General features: G+C 43.0%; 1 protein-coding gene across 20 annotated transcripts in view; it reads right to left on the bottom strand.

Annotated features, from left to right (window-relative positions):
- The window catches only part of LOC103346732 (uncharacterized), a 94,900-nt gene that overhangs the window by 69,070 nt on the left and 4,454 nt on the right, over nucleotides 1-21,376 (bottom strand). For 6 of the 20 annotated variants that reach the window (XR_011381005.1, XR_011381006.1, XM_070054503.1 and 3 more), the window contains exons 1-5: nucleotides 9,166-9,572; nucleotides 8,876-8,982; nucleotides 8,550-8,642; nucleotides 3,987-4,027; nucleotides 1,482-1,679 (exon numbers count right to left, since the gene is read on the bottom strand). Coding sequence is in view for 18 of the 20 variants with exons in the window: in XM_070054503.1 (XP_069910604.1) it covers nucleotides 1,482-1,679; nucleotides 3,987-4,027; nucleotides 8,550-8,642; nucleotides 8,876-8,925 (382 nt within the window). In the remaining 2 variants the exon portion in view is untranslated. The other 14 variants (XM_070054505.1, XM_070054509.1, XM_070054504.1 and 11 more) reach the window with 12 other exon arrangements.

Here is a 21,376-nt window from a genome sequence, read left to right as displayed (position 1 = left end):
GTGTGAATTTCCTCCTCTTTGTTTCTTTAGCTCCCATGGACAGGACAATTATAATCTCCATTTTATTTATATTTGTTCAGGGATTTAAAAAAAAAAGCTTTATATATTTTTTTGGAAAGCCAGAGTTACACAGAGAGAAGGAAAAGCAAATAGACAGAGAGAGAGGTCTTTCAATCTTTGGCCGATCCAAAGCCAGGAGCCAGGAGCCTCTTCCGGGTCTCCCACATGGGTGCAGGGGCCCAAGGCCTTGGACCGTCTTCTACTGCTTTCCCAGGCCACAGCAGAGAGCTGGATTGGAAGTGGAGCAGCCAGGTCTTGAATCGGCACCCATAGGGGATGCCGGCACTGCAGGCGGTGGCTTTACCCACTATACTACAGTGCCGGCCCCTCAGGGAATTTTTTCTAATCCCTTCTTTTTTTTTAAATATTAATATTTTATTTCTTATTTTTTCAGTTAACTTTTTTTTTAAAGATTTACTCATTTATTTGAAAGGCAGAGTTATAGAGATTCAGAGTCAGGGAGAGAGAGCTAAGTCTTCCATCTACTGGCTCACTCCACAAATGGCCACAATGGCTGGAGCTGTGCCAACCTGAGGCCAGGAGCTAGGTTCTTTCCCCAGGTCTCCCACACAGGCGCAGGGGTCCAAGCTCTTGGGCCATCTTAGACTACTTTCCCAGGCCATAGCAGAGAGCTGGATCAGAAGTGGAGCAGCCAGATTCAAACCAACACCTGCAGGTGGTGGCTTTACCTGCTATGCCACAGCGCTGGCCCCATATAATGTATTTTTCATTTATACTACTACCAAAGGCTTAATGGCTCTACTTAATAAACAGTTCAAGAAATAAAGTATAAGTGGACCATAATCCAGCCAGAGAATAGACAAGAGTTATATACAATAATCAAATCAAAAGATGCTCATCTTCACTTATGTTAAGTAACTCTAAAGTAGTCACAGAAACACCAAAGCTATAGTAGTATATAATTCCCACCAATTTATTGGATAAAGATTTAAAATAACATTTGAGAAAATACTACATTGGCAGCAAATGAGCGAAGAAGAGTTCAAATGCACCTGAAGGGACTTGGCAAAGTGACTCAGCTGGAGCGGGACAGTGTCAGAATTCCCACCCTACAGCTCAGTGAAAATGTGGAAAATTGGCTGAACTTGTGCCTCAGTTATTCCTGCACAACCAACTGATGCTGTAACTACTAACGCTAATCCTTCTCAGAGCATGGTAGCTATGTAACTTATTTGGTAGAGAGAAGAGAAGGATCAAGGTTAGCAAACAGGTCATTTCTCCAAGAGGTGACATCAAATACTCATCATTTCGGTGACACTGAACCTATAGAACTTATTGTGGAATGGGAACATGAATAATGCTGTGTCTCCCATTCAATCTATATTAACAAATTTCTCTATTTTATTTATATTTCTTTTTTAGAAATAAAACATTAAACACAGGGAAAAGAACGAACTTACTGTGGTCCCGCAGGTGCTTTGCCAGGAGGTAGGCCTTAGCCTCAGCTCTAAGAAGCTTCTCCTTCAGTTCTTTTGATTCTCGTTGGCTCTTTGCCAGTTGAGAGCTTAATTGCTCACTGGTTTCTACCCTCACGTCAAGTGAGGGACCGAGAGTCAGTGCCATATCGATGCTTGTAGCAAAATGAGTATATCCAGGGACTAGGAAGAAGACACCCAAGAAAAAGAGGAGTTAAAGAAAATGAAACCTCTTTCAGTAGGACTGATAGATGAGGATAACTGTACCTCCCAACTTACTGTTAGGAAACACCCCACAACACTTTAACGCCTTTATTCTCGATTCAGTCAGGTGCCAGAGCTCAGAGCATAAGCTCCTGCTTATTGCTCAACATCCGACAGAGTGAGAGAAGTAGGGCTTCACTTCCAGGTAACTTGGCAGTTACTGTCACAGAATCAAAACACGGGGGGTATCATGGAATCTTGGGAGCCACTGCCTTCCAGTTGCCTAGGCCACCTGGCTGATGCACAAGCCTGATTGGTCCTTTTAAAGTCTTAAGGGGACCACCTCTGAAAGTCTTAAGGGGACCACCTCTTAACGTCTTAAAGGGACCACCCACTCAACACAGCCTCCACAGTTGTGTACCCCTGGCTGAAACCATAGTCCTACCTTTTCCCAAAAGCGTCTAAGCATATTTCTCATTCCTCTGTTCTAAAAGATTAAGGCAGGACTCATATCCTAACAATTTTTACTTTAAGGGTTGTCATAAAGTCACTCCAACTTTTCTTTATGTCAAAAGAGACCACAAGGCTTTTCCACCACTGAGAGATGCTGAATTATAAACTGCCCATGATGTTCTTCTCAGACTCTTCAGCTTCTTAGACCCACACAGCACAGCACAACACTAAGCCAAGGGTTCACTTTTAAATGTTTTGTATCCCATCTCAGTAGACTTTCTGTTGCACTCAAGGGTTGTGCTGGCTTTGCCCTGACAGGGGCAGCACATGGGCATTTCATTCAACTGAAAGCCAGTTAGATGCCCTTACATCCTCAGTGTCTTCCTCTAAGTGGGCCTGCCCTGTTTCACCATCACTTGACGGACACTTTACACTTGACACTTATGGGTTTCATTCGAGCCCCACAAGAGCCTTTTCAAGATATCAACTGACACAAATAGTTGATGTGAACCTCCCCCCAATACACAGTGAACATCCATGTGGGAAAACTTGCAAATCTGATGGTATTCTTTTCATATTTGCATTCAGTTTATCTACATATTGAACAGGATCCATCTGCAGTTTTTATGTAACATTGCCTGATAAATTTTCTTATTGGCTAAGTCCTATTGAATGGTAGCTGAATTCCACTAATGAGGCTGGTCCTGAACCCCTCAGCATCTTCCCACTCTAATGTGTAAGATATCAGTTTCTGAGATGAATCAAAGGTATGAAGAAATTCATTTTCAGCTGTCTCTGATCTTCATATTCTATGGCAGAAATAATTATTCATCAAATTCTTAATCTTAAAAATCATAAACTAAAGCATCACAAGATTACATGTCCTACTTTACATTGTACAGGGGTGGATTTAGGGTAGTGTTAATAAAAACAAAGTAACAGTGACAACTTCTTGGTGAATTTATACCCAGCATTTGGCAAAGCACTGTACAAATGACAACATTTCACTTTCATCACAATCCTTGAGATGATCATGAAAGTACAATGTCCCAAAGAAGAGGGACAGGAAATGACTCCTCTGGCCATATTTAAAGGAACATGTTCTCTGGTTCTGGCAGAGTGGCCAGTGAATAAAGGGAGCAGCACTTATTACAGCATCATTTTCCAGGGCATATATGTGCCTCATGGGCTACTAGGACCAAAATATGGAGGCATCTGCAAGCTTTCTTTCCTATATGCAACACAACTCCTATCATCGAGGATTTCAGATTCTTTGAGATGTCCAAGAGAAGTATGAGATTAGGGTCTTTGACTGATGTAATTTCATCTGCTATTTAATATCCGTGATTCTCTCTAAGGCTCTTGCCTGGTGTGTGACATTCCTTTCTGCTAAGAACACCACTGTAATCTTGGGGTCTTGGCTACTATATAGGCCAACATATCTGAGACACTCATGTCACCACTTCTGTGTGGGGTCTGGGGCATGCTAAAATTGTACACATCCAGTCTGGAATTTCCCTGAGGTTCAAGTGACACACATTCATCCACAGGGCATGACATTGGCAGATGAAAACAGTCTATGGCTTCATCTTTGTATTAACTGAAGTCCCGCAGTCTAGAGACCAGGTTTTCTCAAGGTAGGAGATCAGCATTGAACTACAGAAGGGAACGTCTGAGCAATATTTCATGCCCTCCACACTCAAAAATCAAATAGAATAAGACACAGCACCACACTATGTCTGCTGGTCACATGTAAGAATTGGAAACAGACACCTTAGAGCACAGATCCTAAGTGAAATGTTCACCTTCTACATGCAATGCACCTCTACTTACCATATACGTACGTGTAAAGCTTCACGGCCACAATGTTGTATCTGAAATTATGAAAGTCAAATGTATTTTCAAAGACAGATCTTCTTGGTCTTTAGCAAGGCAATAGGATGTAAATACCACATAAGCCATGCAGTACTTGTACTTCACTGCATCAGAGCCAGAACATTTAGCCAAACACATAATGTCGGCAAGGAAATATGTGAACATTCTCATAATGCAGGTAAATAAAGACAATGCATAGTCTCTCGCCTCTTCTATAAGGTTTTGTCACTGAATGAGAATATGAAATATCTTTCAATTCATACATCTTATTAGAGCTTAGAACTAAAAATGAGATTATGGAGGTTTAGGGGTCATAGTTTGAAATGAATACAGGGAGGATGATATGGAAGGGAATATGGTTTGGGATGAAGGTGTTTCAGAGAACAACCCCAGTGTACCAAGATACTATACCCTTTTTTCTTTCCTAAAACTCAATTCTCATTGTCATTTATTCTTTTTAGAAACATTGTTGATTCTGTTCGTTCCCCTTATTCTACCAATAGCATATTATCGTCCACTTTTCTCTCCTAAGGTCCAGAATAACACTAGACTCATTCAATAGGCTCTGGATTCTAATGTCTTCCAACCTCGTGGATCAGCTAAGTTTCAGGTTAACTTGCCAGAGATGGTAAATCATTTCTAAGGAAGTACGAAGACTGAACAAAACTCTGCTGCTCAGAATCCCATCTTTGATGACTCCAAGGCGCTCATTTGGGTTAGTGATACATCTCCTAACTATGTTCCCCTTCTGCTTCACTACAACCCATTCTCTCTCCCTTGGGCATATTTGGCTTAGAGGAACTGCCTTTTGAGTTTTTATTATCTGTATGTTCTTCCTCTATACATGAATGAGGTTACTTTAAAGTTTCCTTCTATCTATTTAAATTCCTTTGTAAACTTAATTTGAAAAATCAAGAGAAAGCAATAACATAATGAAAACAAAATGTGTGCTTTTTATTTAATCTCCAAAACAACTAAAAAAAAGTTTGAAATAAATGTGGAGGTGTTTCCAGTACCATGACAACTGTGTTGGATTTCTAATTCCAATGACGTAGATTCTTCCATCCATTTTGTGATGTTTGTAACTGTATTAGTAACAACTGATGTTACTAACCTGGTTAACAGGTACTACCAAACTTTTAAGGATGAACTAACAGCAATTTATCTGAAATGATTCAAAGCAATGTAGAGCAAGGGAATCCTTCCTAACAAGTTCTCCATGAGGTCAGAATTCCCTTTATTTCAAAACTGGACAATGACAAAGCATCACCACAAAAATGAAAACTATAGGCCAACATCTCTCATGAACACAGATGCAAAAATTCTCAATAAACTGCTAGAAAACTGACTACAGCACCGTATTTAAAAAGATCACTGTGCCAAACAAGTGAGATTCATCCCAGGGATGTGAGGATGGTTCAAAACAGAAATCATACATATCACATATTACCTCAATGGAACAAAAGATTAAAGTTATATGATCATCTCAGTAGATAATGAAAAAGCATTTGCCACATTCAATATCCATTCAAAATAAAAGCCCTGAATTAATTTGATTTTGAAGGAACATACTTCAACATAATAAAGGTAGTAAGTGGCAAACCCACAGTCAATGTCATAGCGAATGGAAATGTTGGAAAAATCTCAGCTAAGATTTGGAACCAGATGAGGTTGTCTACCGTCACCACTCTTATCCAACATAGTACAAGAAGTTTCTGTCAGAGCAATTGTGCAAGAGAAACAAAAGGCATACAAATAGGAAAGGAGAAGTTAAAACATCTCCATTTGTAGATGACATGAGTCTCTATGTAGAAAAGCCTAACATCTACATCAAAGACTGTTAGAATAGGCAAACTACTTCAGTGAAGCTGCAGGATAAGAAAGCAACAACCAACAAGTAGAAGTTTGATATGAAAATAATAAGAGCAATGACTTCAAAAAGAACAAATTACCTTGGGATAAATTGAAATAAGAATGTAAAAGATCTCTACAAGGAAAATTAGAAAATCTGAATCAAAGAAATTATAGAAGAAACAAATAATGGAGAACCACTACTGTTCATAGTTGGGAGAATTGGTATTTTTAACTTATTTATACTACTCAAACCAATTTGCAGACTCAATTGAATACCATCAAGATGTAAATGACATTCCTCACAGAACTAGAAAAATAATTCTAAAGTTCTGACTTTCAAACAAACAAATGAATAAATCTAAAAAAAGAAAAAGAAAGAAAGAAAAGTGTGGGGCTACCACACAGCCATCCCTTGTTCTCATCACAGAATATCTCATGAAGGAGGCAATAGAACTCAACTTCTGGGGTCTTTCCAGACTAAACAAATAATCATTTGTAACTGACAGGCACCACACCTGGTTCCTGAGGTTTCTAATGACCTCGCTGGCACTCTAAATCTGATGTTAAGATGTCCCTTTGCAGAGCAGAGATGATTTCTGATTTTCTACTTGACTGGAGCTCTTCTTGCTCCCTTAGCTGGCTTTCCAAGGGCTTTTTCCCAGGGCAGTGGCCTGTGCTGAGCCCAGATGCACAGAGCATGGCCTTTCCATGAGAACCAATGTCCTGAGGGTATCATGCTCCTCACCCTCTGAAAACAAATATACCTTCTTCAGAAAAAGTTGAATATGGTGCCAGCACTGTGACATAGTGGGTAATGCCTCTGCATGCAGTGCTGGCATCCCATATGGGCACTAGTTCGAGTCCTGTCTGCTCCACTTCTTCTCCAGCTCTCTATTATGGCCTGGGAAAGCAGTTGAAGATGACCCAAGGGCTCAGGTCCCTGCACCCACGTGGGAGACCCAGAAGAAGCTCCCAACGCCCAGATTTGCATCAGCACAGCTCTGGCCGTGGTGGCCATCTGAGGAGTGAACCAGCAGATGGAAGATCTCTTTCTCTCCCTCTCCTCTCTCTGCATAACTGTGACTTTCAAGTAAATCTAAATCTTATAAAAAAGAAAATGTTGAATATTCTGCAGTGACTTCTATACTTGGGAGAAGGCAGGTTTGTCACAAGGACAATAATGACTAGAGGCAAAGTTGAAGCTGTACTGTTTTCAGCCCTGGCACTGTATCAGGCCTTAAGATGCAGTGCTTCTTAGCTTTTCAACAGCCCTGCAAGTTAGGTGCAGTTGCCTGCTTTTACTGATGGTGAGACCTACACTCAGGGAGAGGTAAGGTGGCTTATTCTAGGTCACTCAGACTAGCAAAGACAGATCCAGAATTCAAATCCTACAATGTCCTGTGTCTTTTCCACACAGGTCCATGTATCTCAAGTATGACAGTGACATGGGCCTTCTATACCAAGGATGGGCACAGGAGCTGTGGAACAAGAAATTCTTTCATTCTGAAAGCATGATGCTCTTAACATATTACTATGATTTAACAGTGTTTTGGGGGAGGGCAGATGCCATTTTCCAGCAGGTTAAACAACAACTTGGGAAGGCCACATCCCATATCAGAGTCCTTGTTCCAGTCATGGCCACTCTGCTTTTGATCCAGATCCCTGTCAAAATATCTTGGGGAGCAGTGGATGATACTTCAAGTACTTGGGCCCCTTCCACCCACATCTGGACCAGACCAAAGCCAGGAACCAAGAACTCCATCTCTCTCTCTCTCTTCCCCTCCATCGCTACATCTCCAATACTCTGTCAAATAAAAACATAAATCTTTAAATAGTGTTGAATCTACATATTTGGAAAAGCAGAAATAGTCGAACAGGACTTCAAAGAACTGCATCAGTGTCCATACACCAAGGTGAACACTCCCCCTCCACCGTGGACTCAAGTCATATGTCTGTCACAGCACTTCCCGTGCCTTTTGGCAGTTTCTTGTTTTCCAGGTGGAGCTCCTGGAGAGCTGGGGTAACATTTCATTCAACTCTGCATCAACAGCACATAACAGCACCAGTAACAGCTAGGTAGGAGCACTCAGTAACCATGTGCTCAGAGGCTGAAAAGAGAAGACATCATCTCATGGGCATTCTGTCCCAGTGGCCTCTCAAATCCTCTGCCTTCTCCATTTTGAAAAATCCTCAGCAAAGTTCATTTCTGTAGGGGAATCCTGACAACTCCTTCAGAGTGTCTGAGGAGAAAATCCATGTGTTGAGCAGTGATAAATGTGGCAGGGATAAGGAAGCAATGTCACCACACACTGCTCATCTGGGCTGCATCCAAAACCAGTGCATCCCAACACTCAGCAGTTGTCACACCCCACTGGAACTGTCTGGTTTGGGGCCATCTTTCCTCACTCCCTTGGACACTTCCAGGGCATAGATCAGGCTTTATTGCCTGTTGCCAATGCCTAGGGCATTACTTGCAAAACTCAGGAGAAAATGTTGTGAAAACCTTTCTAAAGGCTGAAGATGTGCTGAAGATTAGTATCACCACTGCTTTGGTGCAAGGGAACCTTTCTTTTGTATCTGCTGACCTAAAAGGAAGAACTGTGTAGGTAATGACTGGCATCCCCAGCCCACCTCCAAGTGTTTCCATCCATCCATGCCCACATTTACCTGATGGGCATCGCTGGAAGGGCAGTTCCAGGGTCAAGGCTCTGGGGTCTGGAGTAAGGCCTCCTGTGCACATCCCCTCTTCTTGGCATAGGTCTTCCTTGGGAGAACAAAGCAGGGCTGCATTCCTTCTGTCGATCTCCTTGTTCAGATACTCAAGGAGTTCTGGATAAGGGCACTATCTCATTCCTTGCTGCTCAGTACCAGTTGCTATTTAGGGAGGGTGATGATGCTGTGCACATTCTTTGCTTTTCTCTGGACCTTCCCGAACTCAGCCTGAAGGTACACTCATTCAGACCCACTTTTGTGACCCCAGGATCTACTGTCACCTCATTCTTCTCTTTGTCTTCTTGGATCTCCCACCCACCAGGCACTGCATCTCCTATTATGCTCTTTTTGTTCTGCATTCTCAGGCCAAAGGTTCAGCGAGATGCTCCTGAAGGAAACATAATCAGGGTTGGGTATGCTCTTGACCACAGTTGTTACTGATCTCTATTACAGACATCTTATTCCATAATTGACTCAGACACACCCCAGAGCATGAAGTGACCTCACAGACCTACAACAGCTTCCTTATTTTTCAGGAAGACAATCAAGGCTCAGGAAGGATTAGACTTGCCTATATCTCCACAGCTACTTGGATACAGCACCACAATTAAAAACCTTGGTCTCAAAACATCCTGAGTCTCAGAACCTCTTGTGTTCAAGGTGGCCTTTGAAAGAAAAGCAAAATTTCCTTACACCATATGGAAAAGAAATGAGGACCATGACAATAGGAAACGTGTTATTGTGGGTTCTACAGCTATGTGAATTACCACCAGCCAGTTTTAAGTCAGTAGATGATAAACTGGGACCTGGGAACACAGGACAAAACAATCACACTCATCAGAATTTTAAATTGTAAGCATAATGCACTTAACTTATTATTTGTTCAGGTTTCGCTCATGTAATAGGAGGCAGCCTTCATGAGAGCAAGAACTGTTGTCTGTCGGGGTCACAGAGTATGCCCAGTGACTTCACAGGTGCCTGCGTAGAAACATTCACAGGTGTTGAAATAAGATGGACTAAAACAATTTTCTGAACTGACAACTCACTCGGAACTCACAACTCCAGAGAGTAAATGGGCAAAAGTGGGGAGAGGGGGCAGGAAGCAGAAGGAAGAAATAGAAGCAGTAAAACTATGTGCAGATCCGAGGGAAAGTGGAATAAGGATATGGGCTAGAGAGGCGGCTGAGAAGCTCAGGGAGGGCAGAGATCTGACTGAGAAGTGGCTTATTTAAAAACTTACTTTGTCATTCCAGGTCCCCATCAGCTGCCAGACGCACCAGATCTCAGAAGGGAATGGCAGAACCTGGCACCAATGTCACTGCTGCTGGCTCTTCCACGTGCGGCCTCTTCCTCAACATTGTCAGTGAACTTGCTGCTCTCATCTTCAGTGTCATCCCCGTGGCTGCGCCTGGAAGGCAGTTCAGAAGACAAAGGGGATTCCCTTCACAGATGGCTTCCAGACAGAAGGGCAAATTACACTCCCATCTGCCTCCTCACAGGCTTGGCCCCCGCGAGCCAGGCTGGCAAAGAAGGCAGAACTCAACCTTCTCCTTTGGCATGGATTCTGTGTACACAGAAGCCTACGCTTCAAAATATAAGATGGCTTTGACTGCACACATCTGTAATTAAGTTGCCAGCCTCCAGATAAAGTGGCTACCTTCTTCCTCATTTCAAGTCAGCCTGACTTCTTCCCATTCCTGCCACTGTCCTGTTAGGCAACAACCTTCCCTTCTTTAACATGTGAAAGGGACTACCATTTTCCCCAGCACTGAGTTATGAGAAGGCCCTTCCTTTCTTGGGGCTTAGGAGATCCCTGTTCCTCTCGTACTTTCCCACTGTAGGAATCAGTTGTGCATAGGGTAACAATCTGTATAAGGAACTTCCCTCTTGTAGTCCTGTGTGATCCAGAGCTCCAGGAACAGTCAAGAGCAAAGGAACAGAATGGTTCACACGTTTCTTTATCCTTTTCCCAACATCCCCGCCTTCCCATATTTCTCAAACCCTTGACCAATATAACCATCCTTTGCCTTAGAGGTTTCTTGCACTGCTTTGTCCTCAAGGGATTTTTCATCCATTCTTTCATTCCCCAAAGATGGGCCCAGTCCCCCTAGGCCCAAAACACCTGTAGTCTTTTCCAAGGATAGGGAGCCTTTGGTCCTGGCAAAGCTCCAGGGCAGTGCTGAGTGGCAGAAGGAAGCTTGTAAAACAGATACCAGGCATCGGTGGCTCCTGAACACCTGAAATGTGGCCATGTGACTGAGAATCTGCATTTCTTGTTTTATTTTATTGAAGTTATTTCATATTTAAATACTCACATGTGGCTGGTGGCTACCATATTGGACAGCACAAATCTGCGCTCTTTCTTCCTTTTTACATCAGTTAAAATTTGTCCAATTTGAGATCAAGAACTGTTGTTCAGGCCGGTGCCATGGCTCACTTAGCTAATTCTCCGCCTGCGGTGCCAGCACACTAGGTTCTAGTCCCAGTTGGGACGCTGGATTCTGTCCTGGTTGCTCCTCCTCCAGTACAGCTCTCTGCTGTGGCCCGGGAAGGCAGTGGAGGATGGCCCAAGTCCTTGGGCCCCTGCACCCGCATGGGAGACCAGGAGGAAGCACCTGAATCCTGGCTTCACTTTGGCGCAGTGTGCCGGCTGCAGCAGCCATTTGGAGGGTGAACCAATGGAAGGAAGACCTCTCTTACTCTCTCTCTCTGTCTAACTCTGTCAAAAATAAAGAACTGTTGTTCACATTACTGATTCATTCTGAAAGCAGAGGTATTAATTATGTTAATTCATGAGACACCAAAGAAAATATCTTATGACTGCCTCTGTGTCTTCCAGAATCTGTGCAACTTACAGAATCTCCAGATCTGATTGTGATCCTGGCCTCAACAGCTACCTCATTAAACTCCTCTCCTTAGCACTGCATAAGTAGGTCTCAAAGAGATTAGGTGACTTGTTCAAGGTGACCCAGGAATCCCTGACAAGGGTGATGCCAAGAAGTCAAGTCTCTGGGCTCTATGACAGATGTGGCTGTTTCTTCTGGTGACAGATGCAATCTTTACCTTTGCTTCTTCTAAGGCCAAGGCACCTGCCCTTGAGCAGACATCTGTGAATTGAAGGGCTCTCATGACAATGTACAGCCACCCTTGGCACATGAGGTGACCTGGAGCAGTTCATGTCTCCACTCCAGGTTTTGGTACCTGCAGGTTTACACGAGTATTTTCAATGACCCTGGCTGATCCCATCAAGAACTAAGAGGAAGTCAGCATGCTGTTCCAACAACTTGTGTTAAAACTCACCCTGGGAGTCTGTGTTGTGTTGTATCATGTAAAGCTGCCATATGGGTGCCACTGCCAGTTCCTGTCCTGTTCCTCTAACTCTTATTTTTTGTAATATTTATTTGTTTGAAAGCGTCACAGAGAAAGGAGAACAGACAGAAAGAGGGAGAGAGGGAGAGAGGCAGAGAGGGAGAGAGGCAGAGAGAAAATCTTCCATCCTCTGGTTTACTCCCCAAATGGCACAATGGCCACTTCTTGGCCAGGCCCATAACCAGGAACCGGAGCTTCATCTACAATTCTCACATGGGTGAAAGGACCCAAGCACTTGGGCCATGTTCCACTGCTTTCCTGGGTACATTAGCGGGGAGCTGGATTGGAAGTGGAACAGCTTGGACTTGAACCAGCACCCATATGGGATATCAGCATCACAGGTGGCTGGCTGCTTTACTCTCTATGCCTCAATGCTGGCTTTGCACAACTTCTGATCCAGTTCCCTGTTAGTGACCTGGGAAAACCAACAGAGGATGATCCAAGCACTTGGGCCCCTGATACTCATGGGGCAGTCCTGGATGAAACTGCTGGCTCTTGACTTCAGCTTGGCCCAGTCCTGGCCTTTATGGTCATCTGGGGAGTAGGCCAGCAGATGGAAGATCTGTATCTCCATCTCTTGCTCTGTAACCCTGACTTTCAAATCAATAAATAAACCTTAAAAAAATCCTCACCCTGTGTGAGAAGTGGGGGTGACAGAGAAAATAACCCAACCCACCAACTTCAGAGAATTATTTTAGAAACCGGCACTTTGGAGGAAAGCCTAACTGTGTATATGCATATGAGAGCGTGCTTTAAAATGTGAAAAATGAGGCTGGTACCGCAGCTCACTAGGCTAATCCTCCACCTTGCGGCGCCGGCACACCGGGTTCTAGTCCCAGTCGGGGCGCTGGATTCTGTCCTGGCTGTCCCTCTTCCAGGCCAGCTCTCTGCTGTGGCCAGGGAGTGCAGTGGAGGATGGCCCAAGTGCTTGGGCCCTGCACCCCACGGGAGACCAGGATGAGTACCTGGCTCCTGCCATCGGATCAGCGCGGTGCGCCGGCCACAATGCGCCGGCCGCAGCGACCATTGGATGGTGAACCAACGGCAAAGGAAGACCTTTCTCTGTCTGTCTTTCTCACTGTCCACTCTGCCTGTCAAAAACAAAATGAAAATAAAGATTGTTTGGAGGGAAAATTCAAATCTATGAAGAGATTTTTTCATAACATACATTTTCCTATTAATGACTCCTATTTAGGTGCATAAAAATTTTTGTTCCAAAATAAACTCTTAATTTATTTGAGAAGTTGAGAGACAGATAGCTCCTGTCCACTGTTTTACAGCTCAAATGCTCACAACATTTCCACAGCATTGAGCTGGGAATTCAGTCCAGGCCTCACCCCTTGAATGGTAGGAACCCAATTACTTGAACCATCACCAATGTTTTCCCTCTGTATTAACAGAGGAGTCAGCAGTCAGGAGTTAGAGATGCGTATAAAAACCAAGTACTCCAATATGGGGTGCAGGCTTCTCTACTGGCCTCCTAACATATAGGCCAAATGCCCTCCTGTATACTGCTTATATCTGAATTCTATTTTCCATTAACTTTGTTGAAATACCCATGTTTATCCCATATTCTTTTTTTTTAACTTTTATTTAATGAATATAACTTTCCAAAGTACAACTTTTGGATTATAGTGGCTTTCCCCATATTCTTATAATGTGTCTTTCTTTGAACTGTCCCCAAATACATGCAAAGATGTTATATGATCAGGGCAACAACTGAATTACCTGCAACTCTGAGATTGCTCTTTACTAAAACAACACATTGGGACACCTCAATGAAACGGCATCAGTATCCTCACAGAAGCCTGTCTCTTAATGGGCTCTGAAGGGAAGAACAGAACAAACTGAAGGATACCTACGATAGGGCTGGCACTGTGCAACAGCAGATAAGGCCACCACCTGAACCTCCAGCATCCCACATGGGCACCAGTTCGAGTCCTGTCTGTTCCATTTCTGATCCGGCTCTCTGCTGTGGTCTGGAAAAGCAGTGCAAGATGGCCCAGGTCCTTGGGCCCTTGCACCTCCGTGGAAAACCCGTAGGAAGCTCCCGGCTCTGGATCAGTGCAGCTCCAGCCATTGTGGCCATCTGGGGAGTGAACTAGCAGATGGAAGACTTCTCTCTCTGCCTGCCTCTGCCTCTCTGTAACTCTGCCTTTAGAATAAATAAATAAATCTTTAAAAATATATCTATGATAAAGTAAAGTACTCTGAACACTGCCTAACTCATAACTGTTCTGTCTACGTGAGCATAAACCATTGCTAGTAATCCGCACACTATGCTCTAAGCTCACAGGAACTTCCTCTTGCCCTCTGATCACCTTATGGGACACCCCCATAGGCTAAGTCTGCTCCCACAGAGCCCATCTGAATTAACCTCAGTCCTTCTGTGGAAGGTATTGTGTCTCTCAGCATTCACACTGAAGCTTTAATCCCATTATCTTAGCATTTGGAGATGGTAATTTTGGAAAGAGATATGATTTCGATGAATTTATGAAGGTAGGTTCTTCATAATGGGATTAGTACACCTGAAAGTTTGCTCTTGTTTCTCACTCTCCCCCCACCCCAGGTGAAGACGCAGAAAGATGGTAGTCTTCTGTGACCCTGAAATGAGCCCTCACTATACTATCCACCTATATTGGTGCCCTGACCTCAGACTCCTGGCCTCCAGAACTGTGACAGAAATAATCTCTATTCTTTCTGCCATCCAGTCTATGATGTTTTATTACAGTAGCCAGAGCTGACCACAACATCTCAGTGCTGAGGCTGCCACAAGTTGTTCTTCCATTTCTGAGCACAGAGATTTTGCATAAAGTTCATGAATTAAAAGGATTTCGGAGTGAACCCCCACTCAATCAACTATCAACTGAATTCAATTCTTGATCTCTATTTAATCTCTGAGTTCATCTATTTTCCTCCTGGATGATCACACCTGTTTGCAGGACAAGACAGGAAAATGACAACCCCAAAATGCAGATCTTATGACGTGACAGCTCAATGCCTGGATCAGAGCAGGAGAATCTACTCCATGCCCTTAATTCCAAAAGGAATTTGAGTAATGTGCACTTACAAATGAATTGTCAGCAGATTCACTGAAACCTTCCTCAAGAACCACAACCTCATGGAGAAGCAGCACTCACTACCTTCAGGACCCCTCTGGGTCTCAGGGTACCCAGGAATCTGCAAAGGGTGCCTATGGCTGATTTTTAGCTTTCTTCCCCCCCAAGCTACTTTTCTAAATGCCACTGAGATGACACTGGTTCAGTCTCAGCCCTTCACTGCTGGGAGTTACACACAATGATCCTTTTATGGCATCCAGCTCTAGAAAAACATCCCAGTCCCCTCACCTGGGAGGGTCTGTGTGACCACAGGTGTTGCCTCAGAGGTACTGAGGGGAGAACTGAGCAGCAGCTGGACCTTCATTATGGCAGCCTTTCCCAGAGCATCCAACGCAACCACTCAGGACCCCTGCTCTGCTCTCAGAGCTGATGACTCATATAACCACCACAGATTCCTGCTTATTCAGCATGTGTGACAGCTGGTAGGTGATCACGTGGCACGTCTTTGGAGAACCTGACATTTATGTCTCTCTGATAGAAATGACTCTAGCAACATTCAAATCTGGGCAGTCAAGTAAAGGTTCCATCACAAAATGCATACAACCTAACCTCTGAGCTTCCATTTCCTTCTTTGTGGAATGGAATAAATGCATCTTTATCTTCTAGTACTGTCACAGAGGTCATGTGTGTAAAACTCATTCATTCAACCAATAGTTATTGAATGCTGAGATGAGTGAAGCATGGTTCCAGGCACTTGGGATACACAGCCGTGGTTAAAACACAGCTCCACTCTCATGAGGCCCATATTGTAGGAGTGGGAGGAATGGGAGAAAAGAGCAAAGAAAGAAAGAATACATAGCCCAGAGGTTGGTGATAGCTGCTGAGGAGAGAGAATCAAACAGGAACAGGAAAGGGGTGCAGAGGTTAAAGACTGCTGTGTCATACAAGTAGGCTGAGGAAGGACTCCCTGGAAGGTGAACAGAGCTCTGACAGAAGTGAAAAGGTGGGCTTTAGGATTCTGGAAAAAGCAGTGCGAATATCTAGAAGTATGAGAGTGCCTGAAAAGACTGAGGAAGTGACAGAGGCCCAGGGTGGCTGGAGTTGAGAAATGAAAAGAAAAATGGTAGGAAAGTAGATCGAAGGAGGCCATATAATGCAGACCCTGATGCCACTGAGAGTGTGGTTGCTCTTACTCTGAAGGAGATAGGAAGCAAAGGGAAGTCTGTAGAAGAATAACATGATCTAACTTAAAACTTTCATGTGGGGAGGTGCCAAGTTGCTGAAATAGGGAAAGGCATACTTCTCTAAGCTAAGAGTAAATAATAAAAAAGCAGGATATACATTGTCATGGGAGAATTAGAGAAAACTGCAGTGGAAAACTATGGAAGGAAGAGGAATGGCATGGATCTGTGTGGAAGATTTGGTTGTGTAGCATGAACACAGACCCAACTCATGACCCCAGGAGCTGATAGCTGGAGAAGGCTCCAACTTTGGAGACTGAGGTGAGATCAGATTGTAGCAACCCAAGCCAACAGTGATACAGACAGAGGGAGAGCATGGCATGAGTCTGGCCTGGAGCCTAAGAGGGAGAGTGTGACTGCTGACACAGTAAAAAAAATGGCAGCACATTTCTCTCACCTCATCTGAACACAACAGCACCCAGCAACTGGCTGAGAGAGGGCAGGCACCAAAGGTGGCAGCTCTGGAAGCTCTTGGGCAGGCACCCAGCATCGGGCTGAGAGGAGATGCCATCGGAGATGCCATCTCCTCAGCAGTACCAGGGGCAGTACCAGGGGCAGCAGCTTGGGGGCACACACCTGGAAACCAGTCGGGGAGGAGACACTATTCAGCAGGTGGCTGTTGTGCATGCCTGTGATCCAGAGATACCAGCAGAGGGAAAATCCATGTTCCCCACTGACTTTGAGTCAGCTTGGAGGATTGGACACCCATGTAGGAATGTGAAGCACCCCTAGCCTCTCAACATACCATACGCTCTGTGGCTCCAACTGCCAAGGCAGAACACAGACAGCTGGCTCTGGGAACATCTCTGCCTCTCTGTGGACAGGACAGGCTAGCAGAGCAGAGCGGATCCTCTATACCCTGTTGACTGTGGGAGCCTAGTGAGCTGAGACTGTGGGAACTTGTGACTGCACAAAGTGTACCTGGGTCTCTGGGCAATCAATGTGAGCTGCTCCACATGCTGCTCAGAGCTCCATGATCATCGAGGGTGGGTAAATGCAATGGGGTCCATGCTTATACTGAGGATTTTATACAAAGAATTTTGGAGGATTCCCTCCCTTTCAATTGTTTTGAGTCATTTGGGAAGAACTGGGGTTATTTCTTCAAATGTCTGGTAGAATTCAGCAGTGAAGCTGTGTGGTACCAGACCCTCTTTGTTGGGAGGGCCTTTATTACTGATTCAATTTATACCTTGGTTCTGTGTCTGTTAGGTTTTCTTTGTCTTCATGGCTCAATTTAGGTAAGCTGTATGTGTTCAGGAACCTATTCATTTTCTAGGTTTCCCAGTTTGTTTTGTTGGCATACAGCTCCTTGTGATGGTTTCCAATGATTCTTTTTATTTCTGTAGTGTCTGCTGTTACATTTACTTTTTCATCTCTAATTTTATTGATCTGAATCTTATCTCCCTCCCTCCCTCCCTCCCTCTCTTTTTTGGTTAGTTGAACCAACAGTGTGTCAATTTTAAACAAGGTCTTCATTTTGCTGATCATTTGTATTTTTTGTTTCAATTTTGTTGATTTCTTCTCCAATTTTAATTATTTCTTTTCTTTCCCTGGTTTTGGGTTTGGTTTGCTGCTGCTTTTCTAGATCCTTGAGGTGCACAGATGGTTCATTTATTTAGTGCCTTTCCAGTTTCTTGATATAAGCACCAATTGCCTTAAAGTTTCACCCTAACACTGCTTTTGCTGTATCCCACACACTGTGGTAAGTTGTATTGTCATTTTCATTTGTTTCCAGAAATTTTATGATATCTCTTTTGATTTCTTCTGTGACCTACTGTTCATTCAGGAACACACTGTTCATTCTCCATGTGTTTGCATATGATGCAGAGATTCTTGAGTTGCTGAATTCCTGCTGCATTACATCGTGGTCTGGATAGATGCATGGTATGATTTCAATTTTTTGAAATTGCTGAGACTCCTTTTATGGCCTAGCATATATGGTCAATCCTAGAGAAAGTTCCATGCACTGGGAAGAAGAATGTGTACTCTTTTGCTGTACGATAGAAGGCTCCATGGATATCTGCTAGGTCTATTTGGTCTGTAGTGTCAATTAACTCTGTTGTTTCCTTGGTGATTTTCTGTCTGATCTGTGCATTGCTGAAAGACGGGTATTCAGTTCCCCTGTTACTATTGTATTTAAGTCTATATCTCCCTTTAAATCTCTTAATAATCCTTTCAAATAGCCAGGCACCCTGTAATTAGGTGAATATACATTTAGAATAGTCACATCTTCCTGTTGAATTGATCCTTCTTTGTCTCTTTTAATAGTTTTTGTGTTAAAGTCTACTGTGTCTGATATTAGGATGGCCACACCAGCTCTTTTTTGGTTTCTGTTAGCTTGCAGTATCTTTTTCCCTCCTTTCACTTTCAGTCTGTATATGTCTTTATTAGTAATGTGTGTTTCTTTTAGGCAGCAGATAAATAGGTTTTCTTTTTTTTTAATCCATTCATCCAGTCTGTGTCTCTTAACTGGCGAGTTGAGACCATTTACATTCAGTGTGATTATTGTTAAATATTATATATTCTCTGCCTAGTTTCCTTAAATAGACCTGTTTATGTGTTTTGGATTTTGTTTGTACTTTTGCTGGGTCATTTTCTACATTCATCTTCTTTTGTAGCGAAGTTCCTGTTTCTGTGTTTCTGTGTATAGCACATCCTTGAGCCAGTGTTATAGGGATGGGCATGAAGACACAGATTCTTTCAATTTCTGTTTGTTGTGGAAAATCCTTATTTCTCCTTCATTCATAAATGAAAACTTTGTAGGGTACAGTATTCTGGGTTGACAGTTTTTTTTTTTTTCTCTAGGACTAGGAATTTATCTTGTGATTGTCTCCTTGCCTGTAAGGTTTGAGATGAGAAGTCTGGGGTGAGTCTAATTGGATTACCTCTGAATGTAATTTGTCATATCTTTCAAGCACATTTTAAGATCTGTTCTTTGTGTTTCACTGAGCTGAGTATTGCCACAATGTGTCGTGGTGAACTCCTTTTCTGGTCCTGTCTATTGGCAGTTCTGTGTATCTCTTGTGTTTGGATGTCTCTTTCAATCTGCCTATTGTGGAAGTTTTCTGATAAAATTTCATTAAGTAGGCCTTCTAATTATTTCTCTCTTTCCACACTTTCTGGAACTTCTATGTGATCTGTACGTTGGATCACCTGATGGAATCTTGTAAATCTCCAACCAACTCTTCATTTTCTAAATTTTTCTTCTTATGTTTGTTCTGACTGTTATTTTTGGAAGTTTGTCTTCAAGTTCTGATATTCACTCTTCTATTTCGTCTGTTCTATTACTAAGAGATTCCACTGCATTTTTTATCTGGTCAAATTCTTCGTTATTCTTATTCAGAATTGTTTCTTTGTTCTTTGGCATTTCTGTTTGGTTTCAGATTGGTTTTATTTTTAAATTGATCTCCCTCTGCTATGAGCTGCTATGTGCATGCAGTACCACCTCCCTGAGCTTTGTTTATTTCTGATTCCTGATGGAGCTGGGTACCAGTGCTTTGGTGCACTAAGCCCCACCTGCTGGTGCTGGGCTCCCTGCTCACTTGTTTGTAAAACGAGCTAGGGTTATCATTTAGCATTATTTGCTGTTGTACAACTTGCATGGTGGGTGGGAAATCACTCTGAATTGTTGTGATCCTTGTCCCCGTGTGGTGCATGTTGTGAGGTGGCCTCTGCAATCGATGAGTATGCGTACCTGGGCGAACACGGCAGCATGCTGCCTACACACAAAAATGTAAACAACCAATATGGTTTCATCCCGCTAACTGTATCTCTGGTTGGGGGGATAGACACCAATGGATTGTGGTATATTCTATCTCTCCACCCATTCCTCAGAATTTCTCCTTCTTCCTGCTTAGAGCCCCAAGCACTGTTCACCAAATGTCCCCACTCACTGCATCTTTGTGGGATTGCAACCTCTCACCTGGTTTGCTGAGGAAGAGGCACCTGTCTCCTCACTGCATTCCTGTGCTGCTCATTCTCTATCCTTCAGTCCTCTCTCTGCTTCTGCTGGAGTGGACCTGAGCAGCCTCTGGAGGACTTCGGGACATAAATTTTTCAGGATTCTGCCAGCTGTTTGTATCCCTTCTACTCATTAATCATCCATTTTCGCTGCACAACTCGGTACCTCCTGCTGCTATACTGCCATCTTGCCCTGTGAATTCAATATTTTCACAAATGCCTAAAACTAAACACAGAAATTCAAGAATCAAGAAAAAAGACAACTTCACTTGCCCTCCCCAAGGAATGCAACAACACATCAAAATCAGAATGTGAAGATTAAGAGACTGAGGAAGTACCTGAAGTGTAATTCAAAAGATTAATTGTAGGATTACTCAGAAGGAAATCCACAAATTAAAGAAATCCTTACATGATGTGAATGAGAAATTATCCCCTGAAATGGAAATTTTCAAGAGAAATCAAAATGAAATATTAGAAATGAAGAATTCAACCTGTCAAACAGAAATATATTGGAAAGCCTTAACAACATATTTGGTGAGTCAAAAGAAAGACCATCGAAGCTGGAAGAGAAATCTTTATAAAGTTTTTTGTCAGAACAAAAAAAGGAGAGGAAATTATAAAAATTATAAATGTTGGAAATTTATGTATACTATCAAATGACCCAACAAATGGGTCTGAGAGTTCCTGAAGGTGTGGAAAGATAGAGCCGATGAGAAGGCCTATTCAGTGAAATAATTACAGAAAACTTCTTCAATTTGGAGAAAGAAAGGGTTGTCTAAGTACATGAGGCACATAAAACTCCTTATAGACATGACCAGAAAGGCTCTTCATCACAACACACTGTAGTCAAACTTTCAGCACTAAAACATAGAGAAAAGGTTCCAAAATGTACACAAGAGAAAAGCCAGATTACTTTCAGAGGCTTATCAATTAGACTCGTTGCTGATTTCTCGAACAAAACTCAACAGGCTAGGAGAGAATGGAGAGACACAGCCCAATATTAAGAGAAAAGCTTTCAACCCAGAAGACTGTACCCTGCAAAGCACTCACTTATGAATGAAAATTAAGCAAACACCTTCCATAATAAAAGAAAGAATTTGTCACCACTTGTCCAGCCTTACTAAAGATGTTTAAGGATGTCCTACGCACAGAA

This window comes from Oryctolagus cuniculus, chromosome 12 (assembly GCF_964237555.1).
Source record: "Oryctolagus cuniculus chromosome 12, mOryCun1.1, whole genome shotgun sequence".
Lineage (NCBI taxonomy): Eukaryota > Metazoa > Chordata > Mammalia > Lagomorpha > Leporidae > Oryctolagus > Oryctolagus cuniculus.
The sequence above is the reverse complement of the archived record's forward strand: the minus strand, read 5'-3'. Positions and strand labels throughout refer to the sequence as shown.